Source organism: Ceratotherium simum, chromosome 33 (assembly GCF_057802395.1).
Source record: "Ceratotherium simum simum isolate JZ-2026a chromosome 33, ASM5780239v1, whole genome shotgun sequence".
NCBI lineage: Eukaryota > Metazoa > Chordata > Mammalia > Perissodactyla > Rhinocerotidae > Ceratotherium > Ceratotherium simum.
In genome coordinates this window covers 6,787,696-6,809,325 of record NC_141932.1, presented here as the reverse complement: position 1 = coordinate 6,809,325, position 21,630 = coordinate 6,787,696, and the positions used below count along the sequence as shown (strand labels likewise).

Here is a 21,630-nt window from a genome sequence, read left to right as displayed (position 1 = left end):
CACTTCCCCACCTAAGCCCTGCCCATCACTCTCCAGTATAAACATGCCACTATGGCCAGATCAGACTCTTGTTTACACTCCCTGCCACCTCCATCCTTTGACTTTTGCAATTTCCTCCTAGTCTAGAGCATTCCACCTTTCAAAGCCCGATTCAAGCCCCACATCTTCCCGGAAGTTTTATCTGACCTCCAATAACACTAATAATTAGTAATTTTTATTCATTACATACTACCTGGCAAGTTCGTCTTTCTGCTCACCCTAAAGTGAGCATGAGGGCTGGGGCATGAACTCATCTAACCTCCACCAAGCCTAGCAAGGTGTTCAGCATGTACTAGGCACTCAATAAACAATGTGGACCCGGATTTGATGCAAATCAAGCACTGCTCTCGAATGCTGCAAAACGGAGTGTTTTCAACCCTATTAATTCCCAATGGGGATGACTAACACTAGCAGGTCGACCAGGCCCTGGGGACTACAAGTGGCAGCAGCCCGTGCGGGTCTGACTTTGGTTACTGGGGGTGGGGCGGTGTTGAGGCGCTGGGTTTTGGCACAGAGCGGGTCTCCAACAGGGGGAAATACTGGAGCGTCTGACAGGGAAGGGTCAGCGGGTGGTTAACAGGCAGTAGGACAATCACCTGGATGGACAGTGCACTTTTGCTGTGTCTGGGCAGCGAAGGCACGACGCACCGTTTACCGCGGACGAGGAGAGGTCACCAACCCGGCTGCACCGCTCCCGACGCGCTCACCCCACGGCCGCTACCCGCCTGGTGCTCTCTCTCCGGGCTTGACAGCAGTGGGGTCCAGGGGCACTCGCGGTGCACCCCTCAGCAGGCCGGTGCCGAGCGTGCGGGCAGTGTGCGCCTTCGGGAACCTCTGTGCTCTCCGTCTGTACACTCGCCGCCTAGGTGTGCGCCCCAGTGGTCGCAGCTGCCCCGGCGTCTGTTCTGGAAGAGGCCTGAGAGCGGGGTTCCTGGGTGGTAGGAGCCCTGCACCTCTTGCGTTATGGAGAGGAAGAACAGTATCCCCAACGGGTGAGTATCGGCCGCGAGCTCCCGGCCGGCGCGACCCCGCAGTGACAAACGGCGTCTCCAGATGAGCGTGCGTTCCTGGGGGAGGATGCTCCGGAGCCCCGCAGCGGGGCGGCCGGGGGTGGGGGGGCGCGCAGGCAGGGGGCTTCGGCTAGAAGCGCGGGTTGAGGCTTTCGGTGCAACCGCCGGTCCTGCCTCTGCTTTCCCCCCCGCCTCCGCCTTGCCGGGAGGAGAGGGGTTCTTTGATTTCAGGTGTTTTGGCTGCGGCATCCCAAAGAGCGCCCTAAATGTGCAAGGAATTCTTTTTCTTTTCAGAGCTTGCTATTAGTGTAACCAATTTAATACTTTTTGAAGGCTTAAAATAGGGCATGCTAGACATGTTCACTCGTGTCATGCCCGCTTTTCTTTTCTTTTTTTTTTTTGAGTAAATTCGACATATAACATTGTGTAAATTTAAGATGTACAGTTGTTTCTTTGATACATTTATATATTGTAATATTATTGTCTTTGTGGTGATGTTTATCACATTACATAATTATAGCACAACATTATTGCCTATATTCATTATACTGTGGATTGATCTCTATGACTTATTTACTACTCATTACTAATTTGTACCCCTAAACAACGTCAATCTTATCCTCCACCCCTCATCCCCTGTTAACCACTATTTTACTCTGTTTTTATAGGTTTGACATTTTTAGATTCCACATATAAGTGGTATCATACAGTACTTGTCTTTCTCTGTCTGACCTATCTCACTTAGCATCATGTGCTCAGGTCCATCCATGTTGTCTCAAATGGCAAGGTATCCTCCTTTTTCATGGCTGAATAATATTCCATCATGTGTATGTACCATATCTTTTTTATCCATTCATCCCTTGATGGGCATTTGGGTTTATTCCGTATCTTGGCTATTGTTAATAATGCTGTGATGAAGGTGGGAGTGCATACATCTCATCAAAATCCTGTTTTCATTTCCCTTGGGTATATACCCAGAGGTGGAATTGCTGGATTGTGCGGTAGATCTATTTTAAATTTTCGAGGAACCTCCATGTGGTTTTCCATATTGGCTGCACCAATTTACATTCCCACCAACAGTGTATAAGGGTTCCCTTTTCATCACATCCTCACCAGGACCTGTTGTCTCTTGTCTTCTTTTTTTTTTTTTTTTTAATTTTTTGTTTATTGCAGTAACATTGGTTTATAACATTGTATAAATTTCAGGTGTACAGCATTATACTTCTATTTCTGCATAGATTACATCATGTTCACCACCCAAATACTAATTACAACCCATCACCACACATATGTGGTATATATACACAATGGAATACTACTCAGCCATAAGAAATGATGAAATCCAGCCATTTATGACAACATGGATGGACATTGAGGGTATTATGCAAAGTGAAATAAGTCAGAGGGAGAAGGTCAAATACCATATGATGTCTCTTGTCTTCTTAATGATAAACATTCTAACAGGTGTGAGGTGATATCTCATTGTGGTTTTGATTTTCATTTCCATAATGATTAATGATGTTGAACATCTTTTTGAGCGGCTGTTTGCCATTATGATGTCCTCTTTGGAAAAATGTCTATTTAGTTTTTCTGCCCATTTTGTGATGGGATTGTTTGGTTTTTTTGGTTGTTAAGTTGTATGAATTCTTTATATAATTTGGATACTAACCCCTTAACAAATATATGGTTTGCAAAAATTTTCTCCCATTCAGTAGGTTGTTTTTTCATTTTGTTAATTGTTTCTTTTACTGTGCAGAAGCTTTTGAGTTTGATGGAGTCCCATTTGTTGATTTTTGCTTTTGTTGTTTGTGCTTTTGGCTTCATGTGAAAAAATGATTGCCAAGACCAATAATGATGAGCTTCTTACCTATGTTTTCTTCTAGGCGTTGTATGGTATCAAATCTTATGTTTAAGTCTTTGATTCACACTTACAGGGCTGCCACAACTCCCTTGGCTCCATAGTCTTTTCTGAGGTCCTGTCCACCTACCTTCAGATGCAGGAAGGATGGACATCTCAGGTGTCCTTGTGTGCTGTGCGGAGGTGCTTTTGTTTGGTTATGGATGCCCAGTTAGTCATAAATTAAAGGGGAGAGAAAAAAAGGAATGACTCATGCAACCATGATGCTATCATCACTCTGTTTGTAAAATCTTAAGAGAGTTTACAGAAGTATATGTACCTCTAGCCATGGGAGACACAAGAGGTCACTAACCTGGAAGGCAGGAGCTCTGTGCTATTCACCTCAGCATCCCCAGTGTCTGCGCAGGTCCTGGCACATAGTAGAAACTCTACAAATGCATGTTGACCTACCGCTGAGATGCCCCTGATTAAGCATGATCGAGAGATTTTACCAGGATGTGAAATGATGCAACCTTACAATGTCTTCCTTTCTTCCTCCCACCATCTTGACCCATCCCTACCTCACACCATAATGACCCAAATCCATTTGGTGGGGTCAGAAGTTGGCTGAGACACAGGAAGCCCTTTCATGGGAAAGTCCTAGCTGGGCAACCTTAGCTTTAGTCCTTAAGGTTTCTGGTCCAATATTTTCCATTATGTGTTTTCATCCCTTGCTATCCAAATGGGACACAGTTCATTGCTTGGTGCCCTAAAACAAGCCTCAAAAAATCCAAATGGATATTCTAGAAAGAGGAAAATATATGTTATCCCTTGTCCCACATACAACTGCCTTTGTAGGATACTCCAACCAATTGTTCTCAGCCTACACATTCAGCTCCCCCGGGGGGCCATTAAAAATTCCAGTGGGTAGACCAAAACACAGAAGAATAAGTCAGAAAGTCACAAAAAATAAAACCCAAAATCAAAAGTCTTGAGGTGAGTCTCAACCGTCAATAATTTTTGACATTCCCTGAGTGATACACGTTTGTAACCAAGGAGAACCACTGCTCTAACTGAACCCGGGCAAACACTTCTCCAGACTGCATAAAAGAGACTTTAAATCAACTGGTTGATAAAGAGACTTCCACGTGAAAGTGATCATGTCCGTCTCTCACCATTAACAGCCATCTTTCTTTAAATACCAAGTAGAGTGCATACACTTTTGCCTGAGTGCTAAGATCACCTGAAAATTCATATCACATGTGTATGCTAATATTATTGTAATAACGATATTAATTTAACAAGAAACAGTTTAGTCACACGTGTTTCTTTTTTTTTTTTTAAGAGTTCTCTCTTTCTTTTTTTGTGATTTATTTATTTTTTCCCCCAAAGCCCCAGTAGATAGTTGTATGTCACAGCTGTACATCCTTCTAGTTGCTGTATGTGGGACACGGCCTCAGCATGGCTGGAGAAGTGGTGCGTCGGTGCACGCCCAGGATCCGAACCCGGGCCGCCAGCAGCGGAGCGCGCACACTTAACCGCTAAGCCACGGGGCCGGCCCTACATGTGTTTCTAAGACCAGAAATTTCCTCTCTATCTCCTGTGTGGAGGAACAGTTTGGTGTTTCAAGGGGGAAAATGAGAAGTTACCAGGACTTTTTGCCACAAACACACGGATACCTCAGAAAATTGAATCTCTGGTCTGAAATGGGAAGGTAGTGGATGTGTGCAAAGTATTGGAAGGAAATGCTGTTGCACAGTCAGCAGAACCACAGAGGATGAAAGAAGGAAAAACGTAGAGAGAGCAGAGGCCTGTGGACACCTGAACCCACTCAGAGGCTGCGCTCCGGAAGCAGCATGACCCCCACCTCTGGTTAGAGAGACTGGTCCCTGAGCATCAAAATTAGGACCTTGTCCCTCCTGCTCAATCTCTGCAGAGTGGATGGAGCCTACAGAACAGACCCTTCCCCACTGTGATGGACCATGCTGTGTGGGCAGGATTTGTGCCCCTTCAGATATGACTGTAACTGTGGATAGAAAGTCAGGACTCACATCAAATGTCAGCCTAATGGAACTGCATGGAGCAAAGTGAGCAGATTTAGTGGTGAAAATGAGATCTCTTCTTTGGGAGCGAGTGCAATGTCTTAGAGACTCAAAGAATGTGAAGGCTCTTTAAGGTGTACATAGCTGTTGAAAGATCAGGGCAGAGGGAGGGATTGAGGTGTAAGGATCCAGCTTAACCTATAAGTTAAGCTTCGTTAAGGAAAGATAGCATCATAAAGCATCATGAAGCAACTTTAAGTGAACTCCTGTTAGGACCAATGCTCTCAATGTGCCATCTCCCTGGCTCAGTATCATGCAGTGTTCTAAAATATTTAGATGCTCCTCAGTTCCTGCCTCTTCACCACAAGCCCCTCACTCACTCCTGCAGACACTCAGACTACAGACACTGCTGATGAGGAACAGGGACCCTCTGAATGCCTCCGGGGTGGAGGTATCTGTCTGAAGCTTGAGAGCTTTGCTTAACTTGCTTGGAAGGACATGTTGGTTGGATGAAGACTCAAGCCACCTGATTTCTAATCATCTTGCCCAACCACAGAACATCTCAACTCATCTCAACTCTGCACATCACTTACAGAGGATAAGAGGAGACAATTCTCAGAAGTCTTATCTCAAAAAGGGGTGCCTCTGGGCCTAATAAGAAAGACACATGTTCTCTCAAGGATAGAAGAAGGGAAAACTCTTACTTTCTTCACTTAGAGATGATGGAGAGTTCTCTGGAGAGAATTTCCCATAGATATAGTGCCTGAGCCAGGGGGAGGAGAGGGGATGATAAAAGGATTCATTCTCCCATGGAAATAACAATAATCTTACTATACATACATGCTCTCTACTCGTGAAGATAGCCCTGCAGATTGTCGTCATTGTCCTCATTGTGTAGATAAGGAAATCAGGCCCTCGTACAGGTCATGTACTTCAAATGCAGCTCACCCAGTGTGTGCAGGAATGGATGCTCCAAAATGTGTGGTGGATTCACTCAGATCCTGGAAACACAATCAGAAGTCCTAAGGAAGGAATTCCTTTCATTTTTCCCAAGATGAGGTTCTGACATAAAGAAAACCGTAAGAACCATCCTAGAGACTAGGGATCAGAGAGATGTGGAGAGAACCAAGGGCTAAGTCATTGTGACCAAGACCACACACTGTCCTGAGTGAAGAAACCAGGGATTCTTGGCTCTTGCAAACAGACATCCTGAGATGCACCCCAGTTCCACACTCAAGGATGTTTTGAAACAGGCTTATTGAGATATAATTCACATACCATAATATCCATCCATTCAAAGTGTATAATTCAGCAGCTTTTCTGTATTCACAGATATGTGCACACATCACACAGTCAACTTTAAAGCATCTTCGTGGCCTCGAAATGACATCCAATACTCTATTTTTTTTTAATTTTTTGTTTATTACAGTAACATTGGTTTATAACATTGTATAAATTTCAGGTGTACATCATTATACTTCTATTTCTGCATAGATTACATCATGTCATACTCTTTAGATTATACAACCATATTTCCCCACATCCGCCTCCCCCAGCCCTAAACAGCCACTACTCTACTTTCCGTCTCTATAGATTTCCCTATTCAGGACTTTCGTATGAGTGGAATAATGGAACACATGGTCTTTCGTGACTACATAATGAACCTCTCCTCTTTTATGTCTTTAGAATTTCCCCAACTCAACATCCTTTCACCCATCCCAAGGACACTTCAGTTCTGAGGACCCCATGCGTGTGTCACTCTTACTTTCCCATTGTAACCAAGTGGAAACAGTCATGACTTTGGAGGCAGACAGGCCAGAGCTTGCATTTTGCTTCTATGCTCACTCTTTGCATGACCCTGAGCAGGAATCCTCAGCTCTCAGTCTCAGCATCCTCGCTTATCCATGTGGGCCTGATTCCCCTCACAAGGGACTTTTTGAAAGGATCACAGTACTGTTTCCCACAGTGTGGAATATGAACCTCAGGCGCTCTGTGGGATGGTTTTAGGAGATGCAGTGACACAGTATTCTATAGCATTGATCACACAGCATCAGAAAATTATCTCCCTTTAAAATCACATTAAGCCCTTTTGATCACATCAGGGAGAAAAGATAAGTTTCTGGTTACTGTTATTCACCTCTATCACTGGCTAATAACTTTGTAACAAGGAAGTGGTCAGCTGTGGGCTCAGAAACTTGTCAATCAACAGCATAAGACTGGAATATCCTAACATTATCTGCCTTTCCATTGGATTATATGTTTATATTAACCCTCCTTTCTTGTAGGTGACACTGCATTAATATTTAAAGTATTACCAAATACTTTGCATTTTCAAATATATATATTTATTTAAAGAAAAAGTCTTGACTTGCGGTCAATAAAGGGTTAAATACATAATGGTGGCATAGGTATAGTTTACCATCATGAATGTGGGTAGTACCTGTTTGAATACTGAAACACACTTGATTGGTAAATGGATATAAAGCCTCCAGCATGGGTTCTGACATGTGTGAAGCAACCAATACATACAAGCCAATGTGGTTATTTCTTTTGTATTCTTCACATCTCTCAATCAGTCAATCCACCCTCATCTCGAATCTCAATAGATCAATCCTAAGAAAATTACCAAAGCAGAGGAGGGAAAGGAATTCAAGGATCATGCTGGCCCTACAGTGTGTTCTAAGGGTCCTTCAGTTCTGTAGCCACAGGAGAGTGGAAAGCCTGATGCGGGTGGTGGAATCTTTGCTCCAGCCCATCCCTACCTTCCTCTCATGTGACCCACAGGTTTGATGTCGCAACCACATGCATGAAATGAAAACCAGGTGGTATCACATAAACCATTTTGAAAATGACAAAACTATAGAGATGGAGAAAAAAATGAGCGGTTGCCAGGGTGGAAGAATGGTGCTGGGAAGAGAGGTGGGTGTAGAAGCACAGCATGAGGACTGTCTCTATGGTGATGGACTAGATCAGTGTGTGGATTGATGGTGCTTGTGGCTACAGAATCTAAACCTGTGATAACATGATGTAGAACTGTACTCACACGTTGTACTAATGTCACCCTCTTGGTTTTCATATTGTAATGGATGTATAATGGAGCCACCGGGAGAAACTGGCTGAAGGGTACAAGTGTCTACTATTTTTGCAACTACCTGTGAATCTATAATGATTTCAAAATAACAGGTTTACAAGTGAGATCTGATTAAAGAGGAAAAACACAATGTAAAATAGACGTGGACAGTCACACATTACGGAGTGGGAGCATCATCAAAGCTGTTCCATGTGTGGCCAAGGGGGGGACTGCAGCAAGAGGTTGTTCTGGAGTGAGCAGTCAGGGTCTGTCTGATGTACTCCACCCATACTGGCTGTAAATCCAGAGTTCTGTCCATTTTGATGGCTCTTGACCAGGTAGCAGCCAAAGGGGTCTATTCTCAGTAGGAATCATGAGTTTTACTAATTGAGTGGAAGGGATAGAAAAATTCTCCTGGTATCTGAGGCTACCAGGAGCTCCACACTGAGAATGCCAGTCACAAGATATGCAGCCCAGCCTTCCCCACCAGCACCCTGAAGAGTGCAGAGGACAAAGACAGGCTGCCCTCACCTAATCTTATACACAATGGCAGCAGCCGTGAAAGGAGGATCTCAACTCTAATGATGAGAGAAGAAACAAGACTCATCCGTGGTCTGATGAAAGCCAACACAGTGAAAGGAAGCAGAAGAAACAAAGAACTCAAGTCTGAGAGAATTGTTTCTATTACAACCAGAACTTGGTTTTGAAAAGCATATCTCATGAGTTATAAGAAATGAGATAATACTTCTAAAATGAGAATGAGTATTTATGAAAAAGAACAAGATTATTAACAAGAAACAGCCACAGATCTTGAAGGTAAAAATATAGTGGATGGCATTTTACACCTGCACCAGAAATACTGGGTACAACTCAAGAGCAAATGGATGCCATGGAATAGAGTGGAATTCTCCCAAAATTAGGTAAAATGTTGGAAACATATGAAATAAAATTTAAAAGACATGTATGATGAATACATAAATTTTAATATTTGACTAGTTGCTAGTCCAGAACAAAATAGAGAGAATGGAGGGGAAGAAATAATAAGTATATAGGAAGCAGTGTTTTCTCCACTTTTCAAGGGAAGAACGCTTCCTGCAGATGCAACCGAACTTGCCACCCAGCCTGACTCTGAAGTTCTAAGTATTTTTTCAAGTCATTCAAAGCATATTAGGTGAGTCTTTATGCTCGGTCCTGTTGTCTGCCCCAAGTGAACAGTACAGGGAGAAGAAAGCCACCCTCTCATCCTGGAGTGGCTCTCAGTAGAGCTGAGAATGTTAAGAATCAGCAGGTCCAGCTTGATCAAGAACTCATCTTCCCCACTCCGGCAGCTGAGAGGCCTGTGGGTAGAGAAGGACAGACTTAAGGTCAAAGAAGTGAGGAAGAGGTGGGTTATTACTTCTCACAGCCTCCAAACACAGGTTCTCAAACAAGAAAAACACCACCCCTCTCCCCGTCCTCCGTATCCAGGGATGTTTAAAGGGGTATGGTAATACTTGCCTTTTTGCTTCTTTCACAGTGATTGGGGATTCAACTGCTGTTTAAAGGGAAATGAAAAGAGATACTAAATGTTCCCACAATGAACAGAACAGTCACACATGGTGAAGAAAAACCCCACCTAAAATGCCCTTTGTGGCCATATTGTGAAACATAAGTTCCCAAGGTAAAGTATGGTGTTTAAAGACCCCCACCTCTATAACAGACCATGAAAAAAAGAAGTGTTCAGTTGTTTTACCTGGATCCCTGTGGAGACTCCTTCTGGCAACACCAGGCTTCAACCAGGAGAGCCCCCGTAATAACCATAATTAAGGCAGCCACACCCAGTCGGATGAGGTTCCCCATGGTGTAATCTCTTGATGTGGCATCTGGGGAAAAGGAAAGAGAGAAGAGGGTCAGCACCAGCTGTAAAACAGTATCCCTCCTTCTCAAATGGATCTCCCAAATGAGATTCTCACACGCCCACTTGTATTTCCTGTCAGTGGTCCGCACTACCTTCACTGAAGTTTTAATCACTGAGAACAAGATGTGGGATTTTATGAGAGCTGTAGTGGTTCTTTCTTAATCTTCATCTCTTTGTATTCCTCCACCTTATCTCTCTTCTTTCATTTATTTGCACTTTATCTCATTTCCACCTTCTCATGTTTCCTTTTTCCCTTCTCCCTCTGTATATTAGGAATTCATCTTAGGAGCTACTCAAAAAACCAAAGATGCCCCACAGAACACTGAAATAATTCAGTGGCTGCATTTGCATCTCTCCTCATAGCACAAAATTTTATGAGGCAACAAGCTTAAGAAAATTTGAGCTTAGGAGCTAAACATCTGGACCACTGTGCATTTCATTTCAACTTCACTCAAGAAGGGCTCAAGCTTGGCATTGGCCCTGGTTCCTGGAGAGAAGCCTGCATTTCTATGATCCCACTTCACACATCCCAATTAGCGCAAAGTTCATCTCTGAACCCATCAACAACAATTTTCCCTGAAGACAAAATCCAGAGGGAGAAATATATAATGACACTGCCATGATCAGGACACCCTCTCCACCTCACAGTACTGATCACGGAGACTTCTATTTCTAACTATAAAACATTCACTGATTACTTGGGAACTCAACAGAATAAAGAAAAATGTGCAAAGCTGAAAACGTAGAATGTGTGGCATCCAGTTGGGCAAAATTCTGGCAGGAAACAAGATAACGTCAGAAGAATTTTAACAGTAAGTTCCGTGAGATATGAAAAGTTATTACATCCATCACCCTAAAGCAGGAGGCTGTGGGAACGCCAAGTTCGGAGAACAAGAGAGTTGTTGGGAATTAAATCACTATCACCAAGATAAACCAACACTTGGAGAGATGCAGAGAGTGGTAGAAGGAATTCTGAGGATGGCAGGATTGATAAGTTTGAAGAACAGCTTGAGAAATTATCCAAGAATGCAGAAACAAAAAGGGCAAAAGAGTAGAAATTAGGAAATGAAAGATGTTAAAACAGATGATAGTGCAAGTGATGTAGAAATGAGAATCAGAGGATGACAGATCAACCATCTCTTATTTAAGTTTTTAAAAAATTCTTCAAAATCATGTAAAACTCTACCTGTCACCCAGATTGCAAGGTGATCACTGGGGTGGGAGGCCCAGAAAGGAACCCTTGTCTGGTAGTACACACAGCTATACTTCCCAGTGTCGTTGACTGTGACATTCTGAAGGGAAAATTCTGTCTCCTCCTCTGCTGGACCCTGGAGCTGGATGGGCATTGAAGATCCTGCCTTCAGTAGAGCAAACATTTTAGTCCCAGTCACGGTCTCTGGCTTCTGGCACTGCAAGGTCACCTTTTCTCCTTCAATCACCTTACTCCTTTGATGGGTTTGGAGGGAAGGTTTAGGAAAATCTCCTGTAAGAGAAGGGAGGTTCCTTGGTCATGGGGAGAAGCCTGGGGTCCCCCACTCGCCTGTGTTCTTCTGGTTGGGGGTTCTCGTGGAATGTGGGGAGTGACAGATACCGCATCGCGCTCTCTTTCTGCTCTGATGCCAAGAATGAGATTCTCCTTCCTCTCAGCCCTGGATAAAGCCAACGTAACCAACTCTGTTCCTGTCCTTCTCCATCTCGCCCTCCCCAACTACACTGGAGATAAGACCCCCCCTGCCCCCTCTCTTCCTCTGGTTCCTCCCTCATCTCCTGTCCCTAGGAAGACCATGTGCCATTCTGAGGGCCCCTCCTCACCTGTCACCAGCAGTAGAAGAACATCACTGGGCTGTGACCTTGTGTGGGGGCTCCCTGTTCTGTAGTATTCACAGGTGTATTCTCCAGCATTACTGTTTCTTAGATCAGTGAGGTGAAATTCACCCAGGCCCTCTACAGAATCAGGTGACTGCACGGATTCCAAAGCAATTCCTTCCTTTCTGAGAGCAAAGTTTACACCCTTGGTAGGAGTCCAGCATTGCAGTGTCACGTTACTCTTGGCAGGTGCCACCGAGCTGGGCCAGGCACTGAGAGAGGGCTTGGGAAGTGACCCTGGAAGGAAGCAGAGTCCAGGCTGGATTTGATTCACTCACCTGTTCTCAGGAAGCCCATTTACAGAAGGGAAAGGAAAATGGGGCCTTTGGGGATGAAGGATCAAGGAGGGTTTAATTGAAGAAACACTCACCATCTCCTCTTATGTTTCCTTGGCCAACATGCCGCCCTAGAAAAGAATGGTCCATGAGACATACCCACCTGCCTGGAGCCCACACCATCACCTGCCCTGATCCATGAGAGACCATTCCAGGGAATCTTGCTGAGAAGGGACGCCTGGAGGTTATGCATCTGGGAGTTCTCATTGTCTCCATACTGGACTCTGACTTCATCTCTGCCCTCACCTCCTCCATCGTTTCTCACAGAGGTTCTCCTGTGCTACTGTCACCTCCCAAGGCTCCAAGACCTTTCCTGGTTCCACCAAATTCCACAAATCCTCCTATTCTCAGCTTCTATCCTGAACAATTCTTAACCTTATATTTCTATTAGAACCTGTGTTATAGTTTCTAATAGCACCCCCCCCCCCGACCCCAGGGGTAGGAGGCATGAACCATGAGGGAGACTGGGGAAACTGGGATGTGAGTGTGGCCCTCACCTACCTGTGATGTTCTAAGGCCCTAATTAAGCCTGAGCATCTCCCAAAAGTCTCATCTGCGATAGAAGAACCACTATAAGAAAGGCTCCGTGGTGCCTTCAGTGACATGAATTAAGACAGAACCATTTGGTTGTACTTTCATAAAAGAGTTCAAAGAAGCTTATGTAACTCATACCATGGGAGACACAAGATGTCACTCCCTGTGAGCACCTGGAAGGCATGGATTCTGTGCTGTTCACCTTAGCATCCCCAGTGTCTGTGCAGGTCCTGGCACATAGTAGGACCTCTACAAATGCCCACTGACCTACTGCTGAGATGCCCCCATTTAAGCATGATTGAGAGATTTTACCAGCATATGAAAAGATGCAACCTTACAACATCTTCCTTTCTTCCTCCCACCGGGTTGACCCATCCCAACCTCACACCATAATGACCCACATCCATTTGGTGGGGTAAAGAGTTGGCTGAGACAGAGGAAGCCCTATCATGGGAAAGTGCTGGCTGGACATCCTTAGCCTTAGTCCTTAAAGGTTTCTGATCCAATCTTTGCTGTTATGTGTTTTCATAACAAGATAATCTCAGAAGAATTCTAACAGTAAGTGCCGTGTTATAGGAAAAGATATTGCATCCACCACCCTAAACCAGGAGGCTCTAGGAACACCACATTCTGAGAACAAAAAAGAGTTGTTGGGAATGAAATCACTATTGCCAAGATAAACCAACACTTTGACAGATGCAGGGACAATAGAAGGAATTCTGCTGACAGAAGGATTGATAAGTTTGAAGAACAGCTTGAGAAATTATTCAAGAATGCAGAACAAAAAAAGACAAAGGAGCAGAAATTAGGAAATGAAAGATGTTAAAATGAGACGATAGTGCAAGTGACGTAGAAATGAGAATCAGGAAAGAGAATCAACAATCTCTTATTTAGTGAAAAATAAATTCTTCAAAATCATGCCAAACCTTACCTGTCACCTGGACCTCAACATGATTGCTGGGTTCTGAGGCCCAGAAAGGAGCCCTTGTCTGGTAGTACACACAACTGTACTTCCCTGTGTCATTGACTGTCACACTCTGTAGGGAGAAGTCTGTCTCCTTCCCTGCTGGACTCCGGAGCTGGATGGGCATTGAAGATCCTGCCTTCAGTAGAGCAAACATTACAGGGACAATCCCAAAATCTGGTTTCTGGCACTGTAGGGTCACCTTTTCTCCCTCAGTCACCATACCCCTTTGGTGGGTTTGGAGGGAAGGTTTAGGTAAATTTCCTGTAAGAGAAAGAAGGCTCCGAAGTCATGAGGAGGAGCCTGGGGTCCCCCACTCATCCATGCTCTCCTGGCAGGGGGTTCCCATGGAGTGTGGGGAATGACAGATAGCTCTTCTCACCCTCTTTCTACTCTGACTCTGGGAATGAGATTATCCCTCCTACAAGCCTTGGATAAAGCCAAGGTAATCAACTCTGTTCCTGTCTTTCTCCATCTCCCTCCCCAACGGCACTGAATATGAAAGCCCCTGCCCCCTCTCTTCCTCTGGTTCCTCCCTCACCTCTGTAACTGAAAGACCATGTACCATTCTGAAAACCCCTGCTCACCTGTCACCAGCAGTAGAAGGACATCACTGGGCCGAGAACTTGTGTGTGGGCTCCCTCTTCTGTAGTATTCACAGGTGTACTCTCCAGCATTACTGGTTTTTAGATCAGTGAGGTGAAATTCACCCAGAACCACTGTGGAATCAGGTGACTGCAAGGACTCCAAAGGAGTTCCTCGTTTTCTGAGAACAAAGTTTACACCCTTGGTAGGAGTCCAGCATCGCAGTGTCACGTTACTCTTGGCAGGTACCACTGAGCTGGGCCAGGCACTGAGAGAGGGCTTGGGAAGTGACCCTGGAAGGAAGCAGAGTCCAGGGCTGGATTTGATTTACTCACCTGCTCTCAGGAAGCCCATTTACAGAAGGGAAAGGAAAATGGGGCCTTTGGGGATGAAGGATCAAGAAGGGTTTAATTAAAGAAACGCTCACCATCTCCTCTTATGTTTCCTTGGCCAACACACAGCCCTGCAAGAGAAAGGTCCATGACACATATGCACCTGCCTGAAGCCCACACCGTCACCTGCTCTGATACCTGAGGAACCATCCCAGGGGCTCTTGCTGAGAAGGAACACCTGGAGGTCCTGCATTTGGAAGTTTTCATGTCTCCATGCTGGACTCTGGCTTCATCGCTGTCCTCAGTTCCTCCATCATTTCTCACAGAGGTTTTGCTGTGCTGCTGTCACCTCCCAAGTCTCCAGGAACTTTCTCTTTTTTTTTTTTATTTTTGCTGAGGAAGATTTGCCCCGAGTTAACATCTGTTGCCATTCTTCCTCTTTTTGTATGTGAACCACTACCACCGCATGGCCACTGACAGACGGGAAATGTAGGTCTGCACTGGGGAACTGAACCCGTGCCTCCAAAGTGGAGCATGCTGAACTTAACCACTAGGCCACTGAGGTTGGCTCTCCACAGGACCTTTCTTGGTTCCACCAAATTCCACAAATCCTACTATTGTCATATTCTCTCCTGAACCACTCTTGGACTTGGATTTCTATTAGAACCTGTGTTATAGTTTCTAGATCTCTCAGTCTTGGGTCGGAGGCATGAACCATGAGGGAGATTGGGGAAGCCAGGGACATGAATGTGGCCCTCACCCACCTCTGATGTTCTAAGGCCCTAAGCAGGCCTGAGCATCTCCTGAAATTCTCATCTGTGATAGAATAAACACCATAAGAAAGGCTTCTTGGTGCCTTGAGTGACATGAATTAAGACAGAACCATTTGGTTGTAATTTCTTAACAGAGTTCGTAGAAGTTTACATAACACATACCACGGGAGACACCAGATGTCACTCCCTGCAAGCACCTGGAAGGCAGGGATCCTATGCTACTCACCTCAGCATCCCCAGTGACTGTGCAGGTCCTGGCACGTAGTAGGACCTCTGCAAATGCACATTGACTGACTGCTGAGATGCCCCCATTTAAGCATGATTGAGAGATTTTGCCAGGATAAAAGGATGCAACCTCTCCATAACTCCCCATGTTTCTCTCACTAGGTTAATTCCTTTTCCAAAGCTCACCATAATTACCAACATAAACTTGGTGAGTAAGGTTGACTCAAAGATGGAGCAAGTCCTATCACTGGAAGAGCCACTTCAGTCAACCTCAGCCTTTAATCTGAAAGTTTTCTGATCCAATCTTTGCCATTATCTATTTTCATCTTTTGATACTCCAGACAGGACAAAGGTTACTGCTTTGTGCCCTGAAACAAGCCTCTAAAAATCCAAATGGCGGGGCCAGCACCATGGCGTAGCAGTTAAGCACATGCGCTCTGCTGCTGGTGGCCTGGGTTCGGACGTCGGGCGTGCGCTGATGCACCGCTTGTCAGGCCATGCTGTGGTGGCGTCCCACATAAAGTGGAGGAAGATAGGCACAGGTGTTAGCTCAGGGCCAGTCTTTCTCAGCAAAAAGAGGAGGATTGGCATGGATGTTAGCTCAGGGCTGATCTTCCTCACACACACACACACAAATCCAAATGGTTATTCCAGAAAGGAGAAAACATACAATCCTCCCCTGTCTCAAATTCAGGTGCATTTGCAGGATACTCCAACCCAATTGTTTCTTAATCTTGGCTACTCATTGTTCTCCCCTGGTCGGGGAGTGGGCTGTTGAAAATTCCGGTACACAGACTAAACCGCAAAAGCTTTGAATCAGAATCGCTTGGGATGGGGCTCAGGCCCCAAACTTTCAAAATCTCCCCCACAAGTATTCAGCCAAGGTGGAGAACCACTGCTGTATCTGAACCTGGAAAAACATTTCTCAAGACTGCAACATAGATATTCAAAGTCAACTGGATTAGAAGGAAACTTCCAAATGGAAGTGATTATGTACATCTCTGAGCATTCACAACCATCCTGCCATTAATGCTCAAATGTGGTAAATACATTTTGACTGAGTGCAGAGATCTCTTTAAAATTAACATCTTGCGCCCGGTGGCGCAAGCGGTTAAGTGCGCGTGCTCTGCTGCGCAGCCCGGGTTCACTGGTTCGGATCCCGGGTGCGCACCCACGCACTGCTTGGCAAGCCAGGCTGTGGCGGCGCCCCGTGTAGGGTGGAGGAAGATGGGCATGGATGTTAGCTCAGGGCCAGTCTTCCTCAGCAAAAAGAACAGGAAGATTGGCAGATGTTAGCACAGGGCTGATCTCCTCATAAAAAAGTAAAAATAAATAAATAAAATTAACATCAATCCTATTTATGAACAATATTGTAAGAAAGAGATTGTTCTAACTCAACAGATGTTGGTTAGGCTTGTGTTTCTAAGAGATTTCCTCTTTTTCCGCTGTGTGAACTAAACAGTTTTGTGTCTTAGTAAAAAGGAGAAGTTACCAGGTGTTTGTCCTAGAATTCATGGACTGATCAAAAATACTACATTTCACTTTTTGAAAAAGAAAAGTATAAATGTGAAGAGATCCAAGTGTCCATCAAAGGATGAATGAATGAACAAAACATGGTCTATACATACAATGGAAAACTATTCAGCCATAAAAAGGAATGGAATTCTGACACATGCAACAACATGGATGGACCTTGAAAACATTATGCTAAGTGAAGCTAGCCACACAAAAGGACAAATATTGTATGACTTCGCTTGCACAAAGTACCTAGAATAGGCAAATTCATGGAGACAGAGAGTAGAATAGAGGTTACCAGGGGCTGGGGAGAGAGAGAGAAAATGGGTTATTGGTTAATGAGGATAGAGTTTATGTTGGGAGTGATGAAAAAGTTTTGAGTGATGGTTGTACAGCACTGTGAATGTATTTAATGCTGCTGAACTACGCATTACAACTGGTTTAAAGGACAAATATTATTTATGTATATTTTACCATAATGAAAGAGGAACTGAATAGACGTGTTTAAGGTAGTGAAAAGAAAACTCCGTCTTACAGTCAGTGAATCCACAGAGAACGGAAAAGGAAAAAGTTTGAGAGAGCAGACACCTGTGGACACCTGAACCCACTAGAAGTCACACCTGGGAAGCAGCATGACCCTGAACTCTGAATAGAGAGCCTGGTCTCTGAGCATCAAAGTCCTGAGAGCCTGGATCTTTGTCTCTACTGCCCTGCTTGGCAAAGGGGAAGTGGAACCCACAGCACAGAGCCTCTCCCCTTCTAATGGATCATGCTGAGTGGGCAAAGTTGGTGCCACTCTGCAGAACAGGTGGAAGATTATCAGTAAATATCAGCCTCATGTCCTGGCAAAGAGCAAAGTGAAGGGTGAGAATTCAAGTGCTTCTCTGCAAGAGATTGTAAAATCTTAGGAACTTAGAAAGTCTGTAGATTGTATGGGATGCCCAGAGAAAGTGGGAGTGTAATGTGACTTAAAATAAAATTAAGGAAAATAAATAAATTCTTGATGTTGTGGAACAACTCACGAGAGAATTGTGATTAGCAGTCAAAAGTTAGGAGGTGCTTTCTCTTGACTCATGGGACATTCTGGGGTCTGTGGGAATTCAGGGTCTTTGCCATCCTGGCCCCTTCTCTGTTTACCCCCTCCTGCACTCCTTAAGACACTTGGATCTCAAACACCTTTGAGGGAGGACAGGGACCGCTTCAAATGCCTCTTGTGCTCTGTTAGCTGAAAGGGGTTGAGTGCTTTGTGGAGCTTGGTAGACAATGGCCCCACACTCCCTTGGGTCATGTGGGATTTACCATACACTCTCAGGCCCCAGAACATCTCATCTGATTTCATCTCTGTCTTCAGCAGGACATACCTGACTGAAAGCAGGAAGCCTGCTCAGAGGCCTCATTACTTGGGGAGAAGCAGGAAGTCCGTTAAGCAAGACTCACTGTCTCTCAAAGACAAAATGGAAAGGGAAAGGTTAACCTTCTCATGGAAGAGAGGAATATAATGAATAGCTGAAAGGTGGAAACAGTGCAGGAGACCATCAACAGATGGGTGGACAAACAAAATGTGGTCTATACGTAAACAGAATGTATAGATACATGGATACCTAAGTGGAATACTATTCAGCAGTAAAAAGGAATGAAATGTTTCATACATGCATCTAGGAAAGATCTCTGGAAGGAATTGCTAGTGGAATCGGTGCCTAGCCAAACAGGAGGAGAATGAATGACAAAAGGAATACTCAACATAAAAAATATCATTTATTGAGCATGCCTCACATCATGCCTACTTGAACCTAATAGTGAAGCTAACCCTGGAAGCTGAGGGAACTTTTAAATACTGACATGTGTTTCCCAAACACATGACTATGGCCCCACAAATAGTGTGTGCAGGAGCTGAGTCTCCAGAAAATATACTGTATTCACTGCATGCCTACAATTCCCTCCGAAGACACAACTAGACGTGTCTTCCTAAGACAAGCCTCTGATGTAAGGAACACTCCATGCGGGAGCCTACAGTCTTGGGATCAGAGAATTGTGGCGATAGGAGAAAGCCAAGCACAAATGATCACGCCAAGGCCAGTGCTCCTCCCCTGATTTTCTGAGGATGTCAAGCTTTATTGGTGTCTGAAAACCAATTTGTTGGAGTTGCCTTCTACTTCTATAGCTGGCGACATTCTGAACCACTTGTCTTTCCCTCCTCAAGCTTTTTCCAAACCAAAGTCCTTTCAAACACTCCTAGATGATTCCATACCAAGGACTCCACATACATGTCTCTCTTAGTTTAACATCGTGATTGAGTGTAAACAGCATTTTCGGAGCAGGGAAGGTGTGGGGTCAAATTTGGCTTCCTTGCGTACCATTTCCTCAATCTGAGGCAAGTCACTTTGCTTTGCAAACTCAGATTAGATTTCTAATCTATAAACCTAATTGTGGACCTAATTGTTTCTTGGAGGGTTTTTGGATTTGTTTTTTGAAGGATCAGGGTGGTATTTTCCAAAGGTGGAATACATCCCATTGGGGTGATATGTGATGGTTTTAGGTGGAAGTAAGGATGATTCAAGCATTACAAGACAGCATGCAATAAACACTCTCATAGTGCCTTTGATGACATCAACAAGAAAGCCTATTTGAAGCTAGCCTCTCATATATCTCAATCATGGCTAATTGCCTTTGTAGCAAAGAAATAGCAAGTTTCAGGTTCAGAAGCCTGACAAGGAACAGTCTATAGTTAGAATATCCTAACACTGTTTCCTCTCCCTGCATTTACTTTATTGTTACCTATGATGGGACACTGGATTTTTATTCATACTATTGATACAAAGTTTCTACCTTAAATACTTTTATTTAAGCAAAAAACCTGAGTCGTTATTAAGAAAGACATTAAGCCAATAAAGTACAGGTGGTAGAGGCATTCAGCAAAAATCACGACGTTGGAACAAGAGTAACTGAAATTTGGAAGGCACTGGTTTAGAGGTCACGTATATGCTGCAAGATTTCTGTTACATAATATGCACTCAATAAACCAAAGTTGACGTTATTCTTTCTCTTTCATCCCCAATCCAAACCACTCACCAATTACGTTATTTTCTATAGTCCCCATGTACTGCCCCGTGAGACTTACTGAAACAGAGGAGGGAAAGGAGTCGAGGGATCATAGTAGCATGTCCGCCTGTCCAGTGTCCTTCAGTTTTGCTGTCCACAGGAGGGAGAAAAGCTGGAATGGTCACAGCATCACCCCCGCCTCCAGACTGTGGGCAGCAATGACTTTTCTCTGATCTTCCAGTTCCCTCCTCCCACAGCCACTCTCCGGAAACGTGTTAATGCTGCTGATTGCGACATGTTCCTCCCGTGCCAATCTTTAAGAACTTGCCTCACAGAAAATCCTCACCTTAGTCAAATTTCAAGCATCAAACAGGTGACCCCCCCAAATCCGTAAGGCTTGGGTCTGAAGGATTCCTACTGAGGTGATGAAGGCACTTCGCTGTTGAGAATTTTGGAAACCCTGGGCAAACTTTCAGGTTGCTAGACATTGCCTCCTGGCTAAGACCTAAGGATGTTGCCTAATGGTCCCTTTGCTTAACTGTGGCAGTCAGAGTTCAATTGCTAAATAAGACTCATAGAACCCAGAAGGCTAATGCTGATGGATCTACTGTGTGTTACAGGACAGAGATACAATGTGGCAGCGATATACGTATAGCACTAAAATGAGGACATGCATCTCAGGCAGGAAGAATCCCCAGACACCAGGCATGAGCCCCAGTTTTCTCCGCTTTATCAGAGCTGCATGGATGGGCTTTCTCTCTTGGGTCAGAAGCTACCACCATGTTCACAAAACATCGCAGAACCAGGAAACTGAAGCCTTAGCTGGGGTTTCTTTTTCCATGATGGTCACATTGGTGTATTCTTGCTACATTGCCAGCCCTGATGGCAGAACCTTCTGGGGTCTCAGAAGACAAAGTTTAAATCATAACTTTGACGTGTACCAATAAACAATGCTGATACGCTGATACAAACCTCACCAGAGTCCTGGACCCATGGTTACAAAGCAACACTATGAATCACTATGTTTCATACCATGACCAGGGGTTGGCATCATGGGGTACATTTTTACATCAGCAAAATAGCTGACAGCAATTCTTGCTGGAATCAACCCCCAAAGCACAGTCCTGGAATAACCATCGTGCATGGAACTTGCACCAAGTTCTTTGGAGTTTGCAGTCATTTTCTGAGATCATGGTGACCTCACTTAAAATCATTTTCGACTCATAAAATTTGCGTGTGACTCATAGGCTCTTACTTAGTGGGTCACTGAGAACCGAAATTATCGGAAGGTCTGAAACTGCAAGCTTCTGTTTCCTTTTTTGCTATATCAGCTTACTGAGCCACCCCCACTGACTTCTGTCTCTAGGTCTAAAAGTATTTATGTCTCTGCAACTTAAAAATGTAAATCCCAACTTACCTACATTTTGACCAATTTGCCAACTTCACCAGACAGGTGAACTAGTGTGCCTCCTGCCAAATTGTACTCGGTAAAATTTCTTTGGGCCGAATTAGCTGGAGATACGTAAACTGAAGTGCAGCAAGGCAGATTCCCACACTCAAGACAGAG

The 21,630-nt window shown here is 44.5% G+C and overlaps 1 protein-coding gene across 1 annotated transcript; it reads right to left on the bottom strand.

The window, feature by feature from the left end:
* Positions 1 to 8,888: 8,888 nt before the first annotated feature.
* Positions 8,889 to 20,273, bottom strand: LOC101403258 (immunoglobulin superfamily member 1-like). The gene is made up of 10 exons (XM_087421201.1): positions 20,143 to 20,273; positions 14,607 to 14,642; positions 14,182 to 14,472; positions 13,562 to 13,858; positions 12,132 to 12,167; positions 11,708 to 11,998; positions 11,082 to 11,378; positions 9,731 to 9,860; positions 9,496 to 9,532; positions 8,889 to 9,335 (listed from the first exon to the last, which is right to left on the bottom strand). Exons 1-9 carry the CDS (start codon positions 20,174 to 20,176, stop codon positions 9,526 to 9,528), a joined length of 1,419 nt encoding a protein of 472 aa, XP_087277327.1. The 5' UTR covers positions 20,177 to 20,273; the 3' UTR covers positions 8,889 to 9,335; positions 9,496 to 9,525.
* Between the last annotated feature and the right edge of the window lie 1,357 nt (positions 20,274 to 21,630).

Coding starts and splice junctions, on each gene's coding strand:
- LOC101403258 (XM_087421201.1), bottom strand. CDS start 20,176: ATGATCCCTCGACTCCTTTCCCTCCTCTGTTTCA. Junction 12,168..13,561: donor TGTTGAGGTCCAGGTGACAG/GTAAGGTTTGGC, acceptor ATTCTTTTCTAG/GGCGGCATGTTGGCCAAGGA. Junction 11,999..12,131: donor AGGAAACATAAGAGGAGATG/GTGAGTGTTTCT, acceptor GCTTCCTTCCAG/GGTCACTTCCCAAGCCCTCT.